At 45.3% G+C, this 18085-nt stretch overlaps 2 protein-coding genes across 7 annotated transcripts in view; one reads left to right on the top strand and one right to left on the bottom strand.

Moving 5' to 3' along the window:
- Positions 1-228: 228 nt before the first annotated feature.
- On the bottom strand, positions 229-11594 carry LOC310836739 (splicing factor C9orf78). Of its 2 annotated transcripts, none has more exons than XM_083722514.1 (9): positions 11220-11594; positions 9243-9302; positions 8570-8621; positions 7432-7502; positions 5360-5437; positions 4595-4792; positions 3965-4101; positions 2373-2471; positions 229-1493 (listed from the first exon to the last, which is right to left on the bottom strand). In XM_083722514.1, exons 1-9 carry the CDS (start codon positions 11300-11302, stop codon positions 1402-1404), a joined length of 870 nt encoding a protein of 289 aa, XP_083578640.1. In that variant the 5' UTR covers positions 11303-11594; the 3' UTR covers positions 229-1401. The 2 variants fall into 2 exon arrangements, with proteins under 2 accessions (XP_083578640.1, XP_083578641.1); XM_083722515.1 differs by having other exon boundaries at positions 11225-11391.
- A 1111-nt stretch (positions 11595-12705) lies between these two features.
- The window catches only part of USP20 (ubiquitin specific peptidase 20), a 41376-nt gene continuing 35996 nt past the window's right edge, over positions 12706-18085 (top strand). The window contains exons 1-4 of one of the 5 annotated variants that reach the window (XM_083722134.1): positions 12706-13200; positions 16760-16857; positions 17603-17656; positions 17896-17958. In XM_083722134.1, coding sequence (XP_083578260.1) covers positions 16777-16857; positions 17603-17656; positions 17896-17958 — 198 coding nt within the window. In that variant the 5' untranslated portion in view covers positions 12706-13200; positions 16760-16776. The remainder of the gene's footprint in view (positions 13201-16759; positions 16858-17602; positions 17657-17895; positions 17959-18085) is intronic. The other 4 variants (XM_083722133.1, XM_083722132.1, XM_083722136.1 and 1 more) reach the window with 4 other exon arrangements.

Below are 18085 nucleotides of genomic sequence, written 5' to 3'. Positions count from 1 at the left end.
ACTGAATAAAGCAGGAACAGAGGGACATGAGAGGACCTGTGTAGATATGGGGGGTTTGGGTGAGTTGTAAAGGGAGGAGGGTGGGGGACTGGAAATGGTGGTGGTGGGTTTGGGACGCAATGTGAGCAGGGGCAGCAACCTGTTAAAAAAAGACACAAACTTCTGAATCTCCAGTTTCTGAGTGAAGCATTAAAAAGGCGGGAGGGAAATAAAGATACTCCAACTGTGTTTTAAAATAGAAAGTTTTATTATTGAAAACACACACACATTATAAACATGAGGAGGGCAAATCAGGAACTGCTGTATAAGTAGGCCTATGGAGGATGCTTAGGCAGAACTAACACCAGCGTAGTGTAGTGGTTAAGAGTGGTGGACTCGTAATCTGATGAACCGGGTTCAATTCCTCGCTCTTCCACATGCAGCTGCTGGGTGACCTTGGGCTAGTCACACTTCCCTGAAGTCTCTCAGCCTCACTCCCTCACAGAGTGTTGCTTGTGCGGGGAGGAGGGAAAAGGAAATTGTTAGCCGCTTTGAGACTCCTTAGGGTAGTGATAAAGTGGGATGTCTAATCCAAACTCTTCTACTCTTCTTCACCCAGAAGTCAGAAGGAATATTCACACTTACAGAGAGCTATTTACACTTCTTCCTTTGGACAATGGAAGCTGCCAACATCCAGACAATCTACTCTTTCAGCAACTTTAATCAAGCTTATGGGGTGTGGCGTAATGAGGGGAAGGGAGATTGGGCACATCCCATATGCACACAAGTTGCATCTCAGATCTGTCCCCCCCCCACTCCACCCCATGTGTTAGCTTGATATCAAACATTCCCATATTTAGCAGGGAGGGGGTATTTAAGTAGGCTTGGGTCAAGGGTCAGCAAACATTTTCAGCAGGGGGGTGGTCCATTGTCCCTCAGACCTTGTGGGGGGCTGGACTATATTTTTTGGGGGGAAATGAATTCCTATGCCCCACAAATAACCCAGAAATGCATTTTAAATAAAAGAACACATTCTACTCATGTAAAAACACGCTGATTCCAGGACCGTCCATGGGCCAGATTTAGAAGGCGATTGGGCCAGATCTGGCCCCTGGGCCTTAGTTTGTCTACCCATGGCTTAGGTGAATGCACTTAGAATCTTCCCTTTGCTTGAGATTCCACTGTAATTATTATTATCATTTATTTATTTATACCCCACCTTTTATCAAGAGTTGATTTTATTGATTTTATTTCATAAAACACTGCTTGAGTGCAAAAGACAAAAAACAACAACAAAGCTGTTTACAAAAATAGTTCCCAGTTGCAGGGATGATTCTAAGTGAACCCCCACCTTCTCAAAGTCCCCTGTGTATTTGCCCTTAATGTCTGAAGAGGAATTTTTGCGTTCCGGAAAAGCCAGCTTCAGTACCGCCGGTTCATCTTCTTGAACTTCTCATAGTGATAGTCGTCGGTTGCCTTCTCATTTGGGGGGCGTTTGCGATTAGGTGGGGACCCTATGTTATAAAGAAAGAGGGAACCTTAATTAAATCAACTTTTATAAAGAGATGATAAGCGATGAGATTTAGATAAAAGCCTATGTGAAGCCAAGAGGTAGCCTTCAACCTTTCCAGACCTAATCCAGAATTATTCCCAAATGTAACTTGTTGTTTGTTTGGTTTTTTTAAAAATGGGAAACATCATATATGCCTATTTTTTTCTTCCTTTTTTTGCCTTTAGGGTGCCCACAAGCAAAAAAGAGGCAGGGGCTCCTATATATTTTAAAACAGTTGCATAGAGGAACAAATTTCAACTTGTCATTCTGGGGTTAAATAGACAAAGCTGAAAAAATAAATAAATGGTCCATGCTGCTATGAAAGATTCCATTTTCCTTGGTGGAGGATATGTCTATCAGTGGTAGGAAAGGTCTACCAAATTAGCCAGGATAGCTAAAGAGAATCTCCAGGTTCTATTTCTGAATCCCCAGCACTACAAACAATTATTATGCTGGGAACTGATTATTATTATGAAAGAGAATATAAGAACATATTTCCTGGAGCAGGAGAACTACAGCAGCGTAGGCATAGAGAAGGGATGCAGCTCAGTTGCAGACCACCTGCATGAAGGCCATATATAGTTAAGTCTCTGAATGGTATTTAAGTTTTCTTCAGATTAGATCCACTGAAATTAATGGACCTAACGTTGTCATGGCCGTTAATTTTTAATGGATCCATCCACTGTGAGTAAAACTTAAGACCCTCTAAGATTCATGCCCCACCTGCATGTTAAACGCATCAGAGCTGAGAGTCAGAAGACAAAGGCAGGTTATGTATGCAAGCTGTGGACACACACAGGCATTGCAAATATCCACACACTGATGTTTTGCAGGAACTTACTCTCAGGTTCTGGTTTCTCGGTATCTCCCACCCTGAGGGGACGCGCTTTGGGTTCTTCTTTGTTTCTCCGTACTGGTGCATTCAGCTCTTCATGATAAACTGGAAGGATTCAGAATATTACAATAATGCAGGGCAGCAGAGTTTAAGACAATGGTCCAATTCAGATCCAGCACCAAATCATAGTATTGGGCTTTGTGAATGAGCCTTTTATGTCTTTGGGGTTCCAAGGTTCCTCCTCTTCTCCACATTTGGTTTGCTTCAATTCAGATTTTTGTCCTGGTTTCATCAAACCACAGTTTGCCATGGCATCTGAACCAGCAACTATGGCTTGCCTTGTTCTCGAAACCATGGTTTCCAATCCTGGTGTGATGGGTAAGTGCAAACCTAGTTCAGTCAGAGCAGCACACTACAGTTTTGAAACCAGGAAGGGAGGCAATCATGATGCATGAAGGAAGAACGAGGGAAGGGTAGCTGGCAGACCATAAGGTCCTTAAAGGCTCATTTACATAGCTCCAAGCCAGGGTTTAGCATTATGTCTGAACCAGTACTTTGGTTTACATCTGGGATGAAAGCATTTCCAGAAGCACCTAAACATCTGTTCTGAGAATACAGTGCTCTCTGTGATTTGAGCCAGTATTTTTTTACCAAGTTCTGGAAATGTTTAAAACACTGAATATGAACAGCTGTATAGAAATGATGATGGTAATGCTGATGATCCTGGAGATAATACCATTTGTAAGTTTATTCATCAATAGGTTATCTACCACTTCAAAACAATGCTCTCAAGACATCTTACAGAAATTATAACAGTGCAAGTTACATAAGTGGGACCTACAACACAATGTTTCAGTGTCTACCCAATCAGTTCAGGATTCCAGCTAATCTGGTAGTAGTATTCAGATCCCTAGAAAACAGGCCAGAGTTTACCCAACATCTAGAAGACAGTAACCACAGTACCAGGAGTCGAATTTGCAAGATTACAAAAGAGCCATAGTGACTGGATTAGACGGAACAAGCTTTACTTTGCATAATAATAATAATAATAATAATAATAATAATAATAATAATAATAAAATTTATTTATTTATACCCCGCCCATCTGGCTGGGTTTCCCCAGCCACTCTGGGAGGCTTCCAACAAAGTATTAAAATACAATGGTCTGTTAAACATTAAAGCTTCCCTAAAGAGGGCTGCCTTCGGGTGTCTTCTAAAAGTCTGGTAGTTGTTCTTTGTGGGAGGGCGTTCCACAGGGCGGGTGCCACTACTGAGAAGGCAATCTGCCTGTGCTGCTACCAAATTCTACACAAAACCAAAACTAGTCAGGCCTTCTTAGCTTCCTTTCCCTACTAGGATTACTCAGAACTGATTCCCCCATACAACAATTTCTTGATCAATTTGGTTCCTGTTCACATCACAGCAGGCATGTTTGTGTGTAGTTTCTCTTCTCTCTGGAAATACCTATGCTCTGCAGTCCCTCAAAAAGAACAGGTTATCCAAAGCACAGGCAAAGAGGACTAGACCAGTGTTTGGATCAGCGTCTACCCAACCAGCCCTTATGCAAAGAGGGCAACACAGCCATGCCCGAGACTCACATCTGTTGTGCTGGACGTAGTTGACGGCCATGTTTGTTGGGACAAAGGAGGTTTCGCTGTCTTTCTTTTTGTTCTGCTGCTCAGCCAGCAATCGTGCTTTGGCCTCCTCGGTGGAAATTATGTTTTTGATCTTAGCTCTGAAAGGAAAAGAAATATATGTATATGAGGTTCTTTTCATACAAAGTAGAGACGATCACCCCAGATTTGATGGGGAAAGGCAACCCAAGCATCACCAGCACTACACATATAAAGCACTATCATACCCCATAGCTTTCCCAAAGAATCCTGGGAGCTGTAGTTTGTTCAGGGTGCTGAAAATTTGTTAGGAGACCCCTATTCAGCTAGGAAACAAAACCTGGCTTATTAATGGATGAAGGCCACTGGAGATTCTCTTTTAGGCCTTTGACACAGTGGAACCTCCAGAAAGACTACATGCCTAAAAGTTCTCACCAGCTTGGAGTTTTGCATGAAGTTCCTAAATCAGGCAAGTCCATTTGATGGGTATTTTGTTGAGGTTATGGATTGCTCTGAGACTGTCTTGTTACCAATATTTGCAGGACGCTCTGAGAGCCTTTTTAAAGGGTAAAAATGCTTGAAATAAACAAGTAATAAACCACCCAAATCACCTACTCAATTCCGAGGTCCACCTCTGGAATGCCACTCAGCATCTGATTGGACAGCATCTCCTCAGTCTTCTTAGCTGAAGAGACCCGAATGCTTTCAGGCAGCTCATACAGACAGTCTTCGGCGTTCTTCTGCTTCACTTTCTGCTCCTCATTTTCCACAATTCCCTTCCTTTTCTTCAGCTCAGTTTCAATGTACTTCATCCTGAACAGGGAGTCAGAAGAGCAGGAGTCAAGAACACACTCTGTGTGGGGCTGCACATCCCTATCTAGTTTTAGGTGTCAGAACACCAGGCCTTCACACAGGGCCTTGGTGGCAGGCTGTGGTCAGCATTTTTGGTTGGCAGCAGAGTAGTTGGTAGGGTCCTCCCATGGGCTTGCTGACTGCCCATTGTCACTAGGCTGACTCTGTGCCCATATTGATTTTTGGCAGTATTTTATTGCAGATCCTACTTGTACCACTGAAGACCAATTGCAGGGGTGGGGTGGAGGGACGATGAAAAAAAATGATATGGGTGGGCTATTGGTCTTTTGGCCTTCTTGTGGGCTTCTGGAAGGTATCTGGCCATTGCACAAAACAAGATGTTGGATTGAGGTGGGCTTTGGAATCATCCAGCTGTCAAGCTCTTCTTATGTTCTTAAGCACAGAACAAAAGGAAGTGCCAATAGGAGCATTTGGAGGGTAGGAATGATAAGTGTGCACTATGGACAATAAAGGAGTCCTTACTCCTGCCAAATTAGTCTACTAAACAGGATGTGACAAGATTCTTACATATCAGCATCTTCATCCCTCCTGTTGGTCTCTGCGGAAAAAGAAGTCCCAAGGTTGAGGTCCTCTTCTTCGCTGATCCTGGAAAAAAGAGACCGGGAGGTGGGGAGCTATTTTAACCCGTAACAAATGATTTATTAAAATGTCAATGTCTCATTTGAGATGTTAAGCCAAACCATGGTTTGCTCTAAACTACAGCTTGAGCTAGCAAATGTATACCACACCATGATTCTGATGTAGTCAAAGATAAGCATTTTAAAGTTTCATTTATTTTGACAGATAGAGAACTGTTTCACCTTCTCCAGTAATACTGGAATTTGGGGCCATCCAGTGAAGCTGAATGCTGGAAGATGGGACAAAAGAATGTACTTATTTACATAGTACATAATTAAACTGTGAAATTCACCAACACAAGATGTTGTGGTGGCCAACACCACCAGCAGCAGGAGAGCAGTAGCTAGGGCTGGGTGATGTTGGGTTTTCAGCATCACAGTGTATCACCAGCCAAACATCGTGGTTTGGCGATAAATTATGATGTTGTAAAAAGCTGCACTGGCCCCAGTCGGCGAGGTGCCGGGTGAAACTGCTGCAGCTCTCACCATGGGAGCTGAGGCACTTTCACCTTGGTGCCTTGCGGGCTGTGGCCAATACAGCTGGTTCCAATCTGCTGCTCAGCTGGGGGTGCGGAAAGGCTCCTGCCCCAAGCTAAGTGAGCCCAGAGTTCCTGCAGCTTGTGCATGACCAGCAGGGGAATTAGGGTTCCTTGGCCAGGCTCTGCTGGGGGCAAGAGGGTGCCTGCCCCCAGCGGAGCCAGCTCCAGTGTCCCTGCCACTCGTGCCTGAGCAGCAAGGATCCTGGGGCTCCTTGGCCAGGCTGCCTCCTCCTTTGCTGGTGTGGGGGTGGGTGAGTGCATTTCAGGTTTTGTGCTTTTGACTGCCTTAGCTTTAGCCTGTGTGAGTGCACTGCCTCTTTCCTCTGGGGGTTGTTCACCCCAGGAGGAAAAATGCAGTTCAGCCTCCCAGGCGAAGTCTGCAAGGTGCGAGGTGTGAAGCCACCCTATCCGCGACTTGGGGAGAGGGGCTGCTGGCAAGGGCTGGGCTTGCAAGCAGCATCAAAGAATCCTTACACCACTGACTGCCTTCCACCGGGAGGGTGGGCTCTGTCTTTCTGGTAGGAAAGGTGCAGCACACTCTCCCAGATGAAGGCAGCCTGGCAGTAGCCAAACCAAGGCTGCAGCCTCGATCCTGTTCTTACTTGAGTGCAAACAGGAGCGGGGACGGGGCTCTATCACCAGGGAAGGGCAGGCTTTGCACTTCCCAGCTAAGCAACCCCATTCTTGCTCCTACTCGCATGCAAGGAGGAGCAGGGTAGGGGCTCTCTCAGCTTTAGAGGAGGAGAACTTTAACAGAGCCCCTATCCCACCGCTGGCTCCTGCGAGCTGGTGGTGGGTTGGGGGCTCCATAGAACTGCTTTGCTGAGGGGACGGCAGCAGCATGTTCATTAGCCAAACAGTTTAAAGAAGTGGAGGGAGGAACAAGCTGTATCGGCGATGCAGCTTGTTTCTCCCTCTGCCAGGGCAGAGTGCAATGGAAGTTTCACCAGCAGTATATCACTGGTGAAACTGCTGCCACCTGAGTCCCTCTGCCTCCAGCTCCTGGCTAGATTTTTTTCTTCCTCAGTGTGCTGGGCACTGGAGACAGACGGACTCAAGAGTGGTGGTGGTATCACCAATGATATACCGCTGAGTAAAGCTGTCATTGCGGTCTCCTCCGCCCCCCGTACTGGTCCTGGGCGATATATTGATACCAGTGCTAGCAGGAGCCATACCAACAGCAAAGCAGGTAGAACTTTTGCTACAGTCTTCCTGCTTTTCCTCTTCCTCTAAAGGGAGAGGAGAGATGCCGGACCATCCCTGGAGGAGGATGCTGGACCCACTCACCAATGATTTGCAACAGCTAAGTCTGATAACAGATTTTGGGTGGGGTGGTTAAAGGGGGAAAATAGTTGTTTATCTGCTAATTATTGGGTGGGAGTATTCTTTGTTTATTATCTGAGTATGGAATGTTCCTCCATACCTCTCCTTGCCCCGTTCTTTCAGTTTCTTCATGTCCACCATTCCACCGGTCTTTATTTTAAAGGGATCATCCTGGTGGGAAGAGGAAGGAAGACAGTCCATGATCTGATCCTACTCATTGCAGTATAACAGAGGTGGGGATTTTTTTCCCAGCTGGAGGGCTGTATCCCTTCATGGGGGACAGGTTCCAGTGGTGGGTGGGGCCAGAGGAATACATCATTGGGCTACATTTCCATCACACAAATGTCATAGGGCATGTTTTCTAAGACGTTAGTCTTGCTGTGCTCGATAGGTCTCACTCTCTGGTGGGTGTACACAGGATGGCTGCAATCGTACACATTCACTTCCCTTGGATTAATTCCCACTGAATTCAGTGGAACTTACTTCTGTGTAGACCCAGCCAGGATTGCACTGTAAGGCTGTACTTTTATGAATGTTTATTTAAGGGTAAAGAATTCTGTAACATTTCTGCACTTACTAGGGGTCGAGCTGATAACAACACACAGATTTAACTCACCCTACTTTCTTTAATATGGTATCAATCTATCGTACACAACAGAAGCGGAATAAAAGTGATCAAGTTTAATACAGTGGTACTTTGGTTCTCGAACTTAATCTGTTCTGGGGTTCCGTTCAACTCCCGAAACTGTTCGAAAACCAAGGCGCAGCTTTCGATTGGCTGCAGGAGCTTCCTAGACTCAAGTGGAAGCTGCGTCAGACATTTGGCTTCTGAAAAACATTTGCAAACTGGAACACTTACTTCCGGGCTTGCGATGTTTGGGAGCCGGTTTGTTCGGCAACTAGGCCATTTGAGAACCAAGGTTCCACCGTATAAGATCACATTCACATCTAAAACAACATTTAAGGCAATCTATTTGTAAGTAATGAAGTCCTAAGTTTGCTGACGTCAACTGGATCCCATAAGAACTGCTAAAGCAGATCAAACAGAGCCCTTGTCAATATTGTGCAGAGAAAACGTAACACCATTAGCTAGGAATCTGAAATGTTTCTGTCAGCCTTGTTTAGGACAGGCAAAGTGGGGAAAGAAGAAAAAGTGATGAACTGTGCCTAAGGATCTTGAATTCTTTTTTTTTTATGGTTCTATCTAGGTAAGATAAATGATAAAAGTTCAAACTTACTGCCAGGGTGGTTTCTTCTTGTAATTTCTCCCCCACAAGTAGAGCAGCCGCACTTCAAATACACAAAAGAAATTCAAGTCATTCAGCAGCAATGCTCCCAGTGCGCTCTCATGTTTGACAATGCATGGCAATCTGCAGCAACAGGTGGCACCTGAATGAACAGTATTCAGAGCCAGTGTGGTGTAGGAGTACTGGTTAGAGTAACTTTCCTTAACCTGATGACCTCCAGATGTTTTTGGACTACAACTTCCATTAGCCCTAGTCAACACAATCATATGATATTGGAACGGATGAGATCTGTAGTCCAAAACATCTGGAGGGCACCAGGTTGGGTAAAGGCTCGGGTTCCAATCCTCACGCAGCCATGAAACTGACTGGGTGACCTCAGGCCGGTCACTCTTTCTCTGTCCAATCTATGCTGCAGAGTTGTTGTGAGAGAATATGTGAGCTACTTCCTCCAGACAACTCCCATCAGCTCCAGCAAGCATGGCCAAAAATTAGTTTTGCAATCATGGGTACTTGAAACTTTTCAAAAGCAAATGAATCCCCAGGGGAAAAAAGCTGAGCTTCTTGGGAAGTCAATGTCCCACAACAGATCAAAGACATCTACGGCCACAGTGTCTCTGAAGTCTGAGGATCTTTACAGTTATAAGAACTCCTGGACACCACTTACCTGACTCCATTTGGCCTCCTCCTTAGACTCTGGACTTCTTTTGCTTCCTCTAGTTTTAGCCTGCGGGGGGGGGGGGGCGGAGAGACACAACACATAAACACACAATAGCATGGGAAACCATTTTCAAGTGGTGTGGTGGTTGGTGGCCATGAGCCTCACACTATCCTTTCAGGTGGTGTGGTGACTGCAGGCACCGGAGCCACCTTGTCACTCCTAGGAGAGATGCGTGGATGCAGGCTGCACGGTAAGTGCCCACCCCTTCTAGATACCCTGCTGCTGGAAAGAGGACATAAATATTAAATCAAAATGAAATAAATTATTCCTTGGGAATTATCAACATTTTTGGGCCTATGGGCACATTTGAATTTTTGATAATGTGTTGTGAGCACTCACTACCCCAGGCACTTGTCTCTTCCAGACAAGCTCCCACCCTCACGAGAGACAGAAAACGTGTACTCATGCACACATCACTTTCCCAAGGAGTCTGGATAAAAGTTAAGATTCAGTATTAAACACTCTTCCCCCTTTAGCTCTATTTCTCTTCCTTACTTCTGCCCTCTGCTCTATGGAGCAATATCATGGGAGGGGTGTTTCTAGCTGCCCCACCCTTTGCCCTTGGAAACCTTATAAGAAGCTGTTGCAGGAAAGGGGACTGTGAGCAACATCATGGGAAGGGTGGTTCTAGGACTAAGGTCCCTTGTTTTTGTTGCTATTGGATGCTGCATGTTGTTTTAAGTAATCTTATTATATTTATAGTACTGAAATGTGGGTTTTGAATATTATTATATTTTAATTTTGATTTTTTAAAAAGGATTACCAATTTTAATTCTGTTTCAAATTCCAAAAAGACTTTGAAGGGCTCACATTCCTCCTCAAATCTCTTTGCATATACCAAATAATTTATTCAGTATAATAAATAGGCAGTCTTGAATAAATTGGTAATATTGAATAATATGTTGCCCAGAGGCAATCTGAAACAGGGGCAAAGTTTAATCAGCATAACAAGTGAATTTTGCAAATCTACGACTAAGTCTACTAAAGTTAAAAAGCATTAAACTGGTCAACTTACCCCTTGTAGCCTGAACCTATGGCCTATGCCTGTCTTTCAATTCAGATATTGCCATATCTAAGTCTGTCAGTGACAGTACAGAACACAGTCTGGGTTTTCTCTGCATGTCGCAACAGATCTGTATGCAGTATCATACATGACCATCAAGCTGCTGCTAGAATGCTCACACCTGTTAGTGTGCATGGCAGACCCTAGAAAGGAGTGTGCCAGGTTTTCATCTAGGGCAAGTTCAGCCTAGCTGGTACAAGGTAGGACCACAGCAGGCCCTGCTACCCAGCAACCATTTCCCAGCCCATGGTTTTGGTATGTTATTATGAAATTGTTTTTGTAGTGTATGTTTGAAATGCAGCCTTGTTTCTTTGTTGTAAGCCACAGTGAGCATGCTTTTTTTGTGTGTGGGTGGAAAAGCAGCATACAAATAATACAAAGGGGGAAAGGTAACCACCCGCACCAGCTCATGTCCAAGGAAGCTGGAGGGGCAGACTCAGAAGCTTCAAAGGTACCAGGAGAAGATTTCAAGGACATGTTGCCTCCTGTCCCCTGTTTTAGAAAAATATATAGAAAAATATATCTCTCCTACTAAGAGCCAGCGTGATGTAGTGGTTAATTAAACCAGGGACGTCTGAGAAGAGATCCTGCTCAGTCTATGAAGGGCTTACTTTATGAAGCTGGGCCAATCTCTCAGCCTAACCTACTTTACAAAGCTGCTGTGAAGGTACAATACAGCACGGAGGAAGGAAAGTGAACCACGAACCTTTCCTGGAGCTTTTTGGAGGACAACAACAACAGTCGTCATTAAAATAAACGTACCAACCACTTTGCAAGAGAACCCGACCCCCAAACCACTTTCCAATCCCGAAGTTTAACTAAGGTGGGGTGTGCGTGTCGTGCACGCCGCCAGCACCCACCGGACCTCCTCGGTGACCTGCGTATCCTCGTCATCCTCGTCAGAGTCTACCTTCCTCCGACGGAAAGCCTTCCCCGCAGGCATGTCCCCGGCTGTGTTGGCGGCGAACCTCTTCCCCCCCGTCGCTTGCGGGAGGAACAATGGCCGCTTCCGTGTCTCCGCCTTACTCCTCGCGCTGTTAGAGTGACACGCCGAAGCCGCTTCCGCGTCGCTTTGCCCATAGAATGTGTGGGCAAGAGTGTGGCGCTGTCCAGCGGTTTGGGAGGTCGGCAGGGTTGATATTAGTTCTCATTCCCCTACGTGCAAACGCGCGGTAGGGGGCGCGCATGGGGGCGCAGAAGAGAGGGGTGACCTTGGCTGAGAGTGCGTGAGTGTCTCTGTGTTTATTCCCCTAGAAAGCAGTTGGGGGTTTTACAGGAAACTTGTATGTTCTTCATCATTCATCATCATCATCATCATCATCATCACCATCTATTTATTTACATAGCGACATCAGTGTGCATGGCTCTGTACAGATTAATATATACAGTATAACCAAATATCTTAATTTTTATTCCCAAGATTGTGAAGCATTCATAACCCCTCATCCCTCGCTAGTGGTTTAGTACTCAATTTGTGCCCCACCTTTTCCTCCAAGGGGCTCAATGTGTTGCCCATAGAATCACAGAATTGTGAAGTTGGAAGGGATCCTGAGGGTCATCTAGTCCAATGCAATGCAGGAGTCTCAACTAAATATTCTATGACAGATGGCCATCCAACCTCTGTTTAAAAGCCTCCATAGAAGACAAGATTCATCCGGCAAGATTTGTTTTTGAGAAACCCATGTGGGTCTTAATAATTACAGTATCCTTTTCTGTTTAGTTATCTATTCTAATACCTTTCCTGGTTTGATATCAAGCTGACCCTTCTGTAGTTACCAGGGACGACTTATTTCCCCCCCTTTTGAAGATGGGGACAACATTTGCCAGCCTCTAATCTGCAGGGGCAACAACCGCTGTCAAGGAAGCGGAGAACATATTCTAAAAAGCCATAGCTATTGCTGACGGATTTTTTGGGGGGTGGTGCTGGAGGAGGCGACACATATTCTGAGCAGGAGGCTCTTTCCTTTAAACCCCATCTTTTTGGGGCACAATTTTTCTCTTCTGGTGACAGATGGGGTGGATACTATTCTTGGCAGATTATTTTTTTTTCCGTGGGGGTGGGGACACACGAACTGTAGGATGCTTTATGGAGAGTCACAAACTGATCAGGAGGCTCTTCACATCAGATCTCATACTAGTGGGGCACTAGGGGTGTAACCCAGGATTTATGTTAAGGGAGCAGGCTTCATGTTAGGGAGGGGGCAGAACCTCAGTTAGTTTTTTTTATTGATTTACTAGATTTGGGGGCAGCTGCCCCACTGTCTTCCCCCGCCTCCGCCCCGGCTACCCCCATGTGGGGCACACGTATCACCACCGTTTTTTCTCTTGGGGGGGCATTGACAGAACAGGGTGTGCTCGCTGGAGCGCGCCCAACATTCCTCAGAAAACACGGACATTCTATTCTACATGAGTAGAACGTCCCTGGTTTCTGAGGAATTCGCATTTTCATGCTACTGTTCGGTAGTGGCAACGGCCTCCTTCGCTCCCTATCCCCGCCTCCAGGCCCGCCTCTGTTCCCTCCCAGCCCGGCTGCTGGTACCACCTCCTCCTCCTCTTCCTCCGTCTGCTCCTTCTCCTGTCAAAACCGCCCATCTCATCCGAGCTGCTGTCAGGCAGCCGCCTCTCCTCCTCCCGAGGAGGCCTGAGCAGGTAAACAGCGATCTACCTGAGAAAGGGAAACCTTCCCCCGCATTTGGCCTTGGACGCCCCGAGCCTCTTAGGCTTGCAGAGAGGACGATGAGCGCGGGGCGGGGGCAGCCTTGGGCCTAGTTGGGGTACCCGAAGCACCGGCCTCGCCTGGCCGTCGCCCCGGAGAAGGGCGTTCCAGGAGCGAACGGGGAGGTAGGTGGCGATTTTGGAGCTGGGCAGATGCAAATTGGGTCACCCCCCCAAAAAAAAAATCGGTATGGGGGAGCCATCAGCCACTTGAAAGTTGGGGTTTTAATAAAATGCTTTCTGATGTTGATCCAAGGAGGGAATGAAGGGAGGGGGCAGCCCTTTTAATTCACACCACCGTTAGCTTGAGTGGTGGGAAGAGGAGGTCCAAGTTGCTTTTTCTTTAAAAGCGCTCATTAATGTATCAACCCCCCCCCCTTTATTATTATGGGGAACCTTAATGCCTTAACTGCTGTTTATTCCTATGGGGGCATTATTAATGCATCAGTCCCCCATTATTACTATGTGGATATACTGGGAGGGGTGGATGCATTTATAATTTTATTAACACTATTACATTTGGGTTTGTGTGGGGAGAATCTGTCACATGTGCTGAATTTGGGGTGGGGCAGCCAGCTGTGCCCGTTCATTATTTTTAGTGGAAAATCTAATTGGGGGGAACATCTCCAGACAAGTTCATGATTCTCCCCGTCTCACCCAGCTTTGTAATGTGATATTACTTTTTGGGAAGTGGGGTATGAAGATGGATTTTAAAATATTTTCTTCAGATGTTTCCTCTTGAAAGGGGGAGATCTTTGGTTGTGGATTTGTGTGTGCATTGTTGTTTAATGAGTTACTCTGAAAGGAAGAGTTTGTTTCAAAGTTCTGATCACCTAATATTGGTTAGTTACTGTTTAACATGATTTTTATGTCCCTTTTCTGCAGAGTGGTCTGAAATTTACACCCCTCAATTGTCTATAATTATGTACATTGAATCTGACTGACAGCATTGAACTGGGATAGTGATGGTATTTCAGCATTCAACTATAATGTAGATAGAATATGTCCTTTAAAAAATAATAATACATATGTTCTGCAATATCTATTTGTCTTCTGTGTCACTGACACAAGGGCAATCATAGGAACATATGGGTCACATATAAGAAGAACCTGGTGGCAGGATAAGTTTAAAGGCTCTTCTAGTTGAGCATCCTGTTCTCTCAGTGGCCAGCCAGATGCCTTTGACAGTGATGAGAACCCTGTGGCCCTCCATATGTTGTTGGGACTCCAACACCCATCAGCCCCAGCACATGTGGGAGTTGTAGCTTAGTAACATCTGGAGGACCACCCTTGGTCTATAGGAAGCCTGCCATGCAACAATACTCTTCCTATTTGTGATTCCGAGCAAATTGGCATTGTCACTAGTACCCAGTGATGTAGCTTTATTCTCCAGGAGTTTGTCTAACCTTATTTTAAATGTAGGAAACTTGATGGTGGAAAGCATCGGTTTGGGATAATACGCAAGGGTGTTGATGTGACAGCTGGACCGTGCAGTTAAGGTGGACTTGATGTTTCTTAATTAGGGCAGAATATGCCCTCACAGGATGTCAGTTATGCCCTTTGGGTGGCAACAGAGGACTTGTGTTGGGAGTTGGCCCACTCTTTCCTTGGAAATCTCAGGGATGCAAAAATTCATTGGAAATTAGGTTTCTGATGCTGTATCTTTTTGTTTTAAATTTGGGTAGTTTGAGGGCACACTGGAAAAACTGCAGCTTTGTATTGTGTAGGCAGACTTGTGTGCCTGCACCCAGATAAAGCTGTGAATATCACAGTAAGGTTTGGTGCATGTAGGATTTAACAAAATGCACTTGTGCCTTTTAAAATGGCAGGTCAGTAACTACTTGGTAGAATGGAGGCTTTCCCTTCCACCATGGCTCACGACACTCTACAAGATGATAGAGGAAATTATAGCCAGAAGAATGGCAAACCTTTTCATTGCCTTTGCTAGCTTGGAGTGATATGATTTCCGGACTTTCAGCATACTTGGATTGCTAGAAAAAGTTGAATCATTAATCCGTTCAAGGCTTGTGTTATCACCAGTAAATTGTTTGTGCAGGGGTGTGGAACCTCAGGACTGAGGGCCAAATGTGACCCTGATTTTCTTTCATTCTCAATTGTTTCCAAAGTCTCTGGTTTGATTTGCATTTAATTCTGGGAATCGTTTTTTGCCCCAAACAGAACTCTGTAGAAATATCGTGGACTTCTGAATAGTGGACAAAGTAAATAAAAGAATGGGACTGTCTGTGTCTGTCTGTCCATGGCTGCAGGAATGGGTGGGTGGGTGCAGACATCTGTGAGAAATGGAGGGAGAGAAATGTCAGGTTGGATGATGCAGCAGCTCCAGCTGTTGAAGGGGAAAAAATGATGAGTAATGCGTCATTCGCTCACTGGAAGGACAATTGGCTGCTCATTCTTGCGAGTGCTCTTTGGAGCTTTCTGTTCCTGTCATTGTTGCTTGGAGGTTCATTTGTTTTTGCCCTCTTCTGCCAGTACTCAGAATAACGATCTGTTCCTTTTCCACAGTAGCTGGGAATCGCTGCCTAGGGGAAAATTAATCCCTACGGTAACAACCATTTTTGGTTGATTTAGCAGAGCCTAAGATTTTGTCTCCTTGCTAGTGCCAGCACCCTCAAGTGGCAGAGATACCAGCTGCACATACACATTTAAAGCACATGGCTTCCACCACCACACCACAAAAAAAAATAATTTAAAAAAATTCCAGGAATTATATTGCTAAGGATGCAGGGAATTGTGACTGTGTCCAGGGCAAACTACATTTGCTAGGATTCTTTGGAGGAAGCTTTGTGCTTTAAATGGATAGTATGGCCTTACTCCCACAGGATGGCCACAGACTTTGATGACTTTAAAAAAGGACTGGACAAATTCATGGAGGAGAAGGCTATTGAGGGCTACTAGCCATGATGGCTATTCTGTGTTGGAATGGGCCATCCCTGTTGATTCATACCAAAGTGGCGGTTGGTTCAAGATTAGGGTCTGTTTATGTAATGTAGTATGGACATCCAAGTCAGGAGAAGTCATGGTTCCACTTTATTATTCACTCTATTGCAGCTTTCCTCCACAAACTAGTGTCTTCCAGCTGGTTTTGACTACAACTCCCCACGTATCCCTAATGTTGTATGCAGTTTTTCCAGTTTCTGAGTGCTTTGTTTCATGGGTCATCTGACATGTACTAAACCGTCCTTTGAATCATAGGACACAGAAGTGTGTTTCAATACCTGCTCTCCTGCAATCCGTACAAGGCTCAGAGTTTTCAAGCCCAGGTAGATTTCCTTGTCAGTAACCTTTGTTTCCTCCAGTGACCTGAAGTCAGCTCCAGGTTATGTCAAGCTAAGGCCATGCTAGGTAGAGGTCAACTCTGCACTGGAATGTGACAAGCTGGTGATACATATATGGATCTCACTGGGTGACCTTCAGCTTTCCACTGCCTCTCAGCCTAACCTTCCTCACAGGGTTGTTGTGGGGATTAAAGAACAGTGGGGAGAACCATGTATACTACATTGAGTTCATTGGTGAAAAATGTGGGATATGAATGCAACAAACAAACAAAACAAGACAGGCTTGTGGTTCAGCTCCTCTCATTTAAAACGTGAACAGATGAGCAAGCTGAATGTGAAAACAATCTGACCTGTTTTGCTGCCCCCTCTCTCTCTCTTGATCCACACAGGTGAACCCAGGTGCAAAATGGGTGATCCCAGAGACATTTGTCCTCACCTGGATTCCATAGGTGAAGTCACTAAGGATGATCTGCTTCTTAAATCCAAAGTAAGGAAAAAATCATTTGCAAAAAAAATTACCCAATCCATAAGCAAACAAATACATTTTAAGACTGGGGTCGAGGAGATCCCCAGTAACATGAGAATATCCTTGGGGAGAAGATAGGACTACTAAACCAGTGCAAGTCTGACTTAAGTATTCCCTACATGTCTGAAGCTCATTCCTAAGAGGAAAAGTTATACATAGCATCAGAGTGGGGAAGCTTTGGCCATCCACATGCTTGCTGGACTGCAACTTTGATCATCCATGACCATTGACCATGCTGCCTGAGGCTGATGGGAGTTGGAGCGCTGCAAACGCCAGAGGAGGACACCAAGTTGTATTGTTGGACTTCAGCTCCCATCATCCCAGACTACTGGGCATGCAGGTTGGGGCTAATGGGAGATCCAAGTCCAGCAATGTAGGGAGGGTCATAGTTTCCCCACACTTGATTGAAGAATAGGCATTTCTTCTTTCATGAGGAAAACATCTTTTGAACAGAGGCATACTCTTATCTTTTTGCATGCCATAGGGAATGTTCCTCCTTAGATCAGGGATGGAGGGGCCTGTGGCCCTCCAGATATTGCTGGACTTCCAACTCCTATCATCCAAGCTTCATTGGCCACACTGGCTGGAGCTGATATGAGTTCAGCATCTGCAGGTGCATCATTTCCCTTTCCTTTGTCTGATGATGAGTCTGTCTCTGAGGATGATAGGCCACTGATAATTATTTCTCCTCCTCATATGAAAACAGGGTACTTGCCAGTCTTGTGGAGCAGGGGGACCAAACCTGTGGGCCTGTCTTCAGGTAAAGACATTCTTTTCAAATACATTTTCCTGCATGCATGACTTTTATTCTTCCTGTTGTAAAATGTCATTCACAGCAAGTTACTGAACTGTACAGGTAGACTTTTCACCTTTGGGGTGTGAAGTAGCACTATTTTCTGTGCATTGTGTGTGTATCCACACCCACCAACATTTTTATTGCTCTGAATTTCCTCTGCCATGTTTCCACTGTGACTGTCAATCGGCTTTGTTTCACTCCAGGTTTCCTGCCCTTATGTTGGTTGCGGGGAATCCTTTGCTGACCACAGCACCATTCATGCACAGGTAAGAGATCTAGTTTGCCCAGGAAGCAAGTGAGCAGCCATGAAAATTTCCTTGGAACTTAATTGTAACACTCCCCCAAATGTTTAGCATTCAACACTTCTCTCAGCCATGTTGCTTTAAAAACCCA

Source organism: Podarcis gaigeae (assembly GCF_964106915.1).
Source record: "Podarcis gaigeae genome assembly, chromosome: Z".
Lineage (NCBI taxonomy): Eukaryota > Metazoa > Chordata > Lepidosauria > Squamata > Lacertidae > Podarcis > Podarcis gaigeae.
The sequence above is the reverse complement of the archived record's forward strand: the minus strand, read 5'-3'. Positions and strand labels throughout refer to the sequence as shown.

Excerpts from the sequence above, each read along its gene's own strand:
- LOC310836739 (XM_083722514.1), bottom strand. The coding sequence starts at position 11,302 with ATGCCTGCGGGGAAGGCTTTCCGTCGGAGGAAGGTAGACTCTGACGAG. Across the intron at positions 9,303-11,219 it reads CAGGTCACCGAGGAGGTCCG|GCTAAAACTAGAGGAAGCAA; the intron begins GTGGGTGCTGGC and ends CCCCCCCCGCAG. Across the intron at positions 8,622-9,242 it reads AGGAGGCCAAATGGAGTCAG|TGCGGCTGCTCTACTTGTGG; the intron begins GTAAGTGGTGTC and ends GTGTATTTGAAG.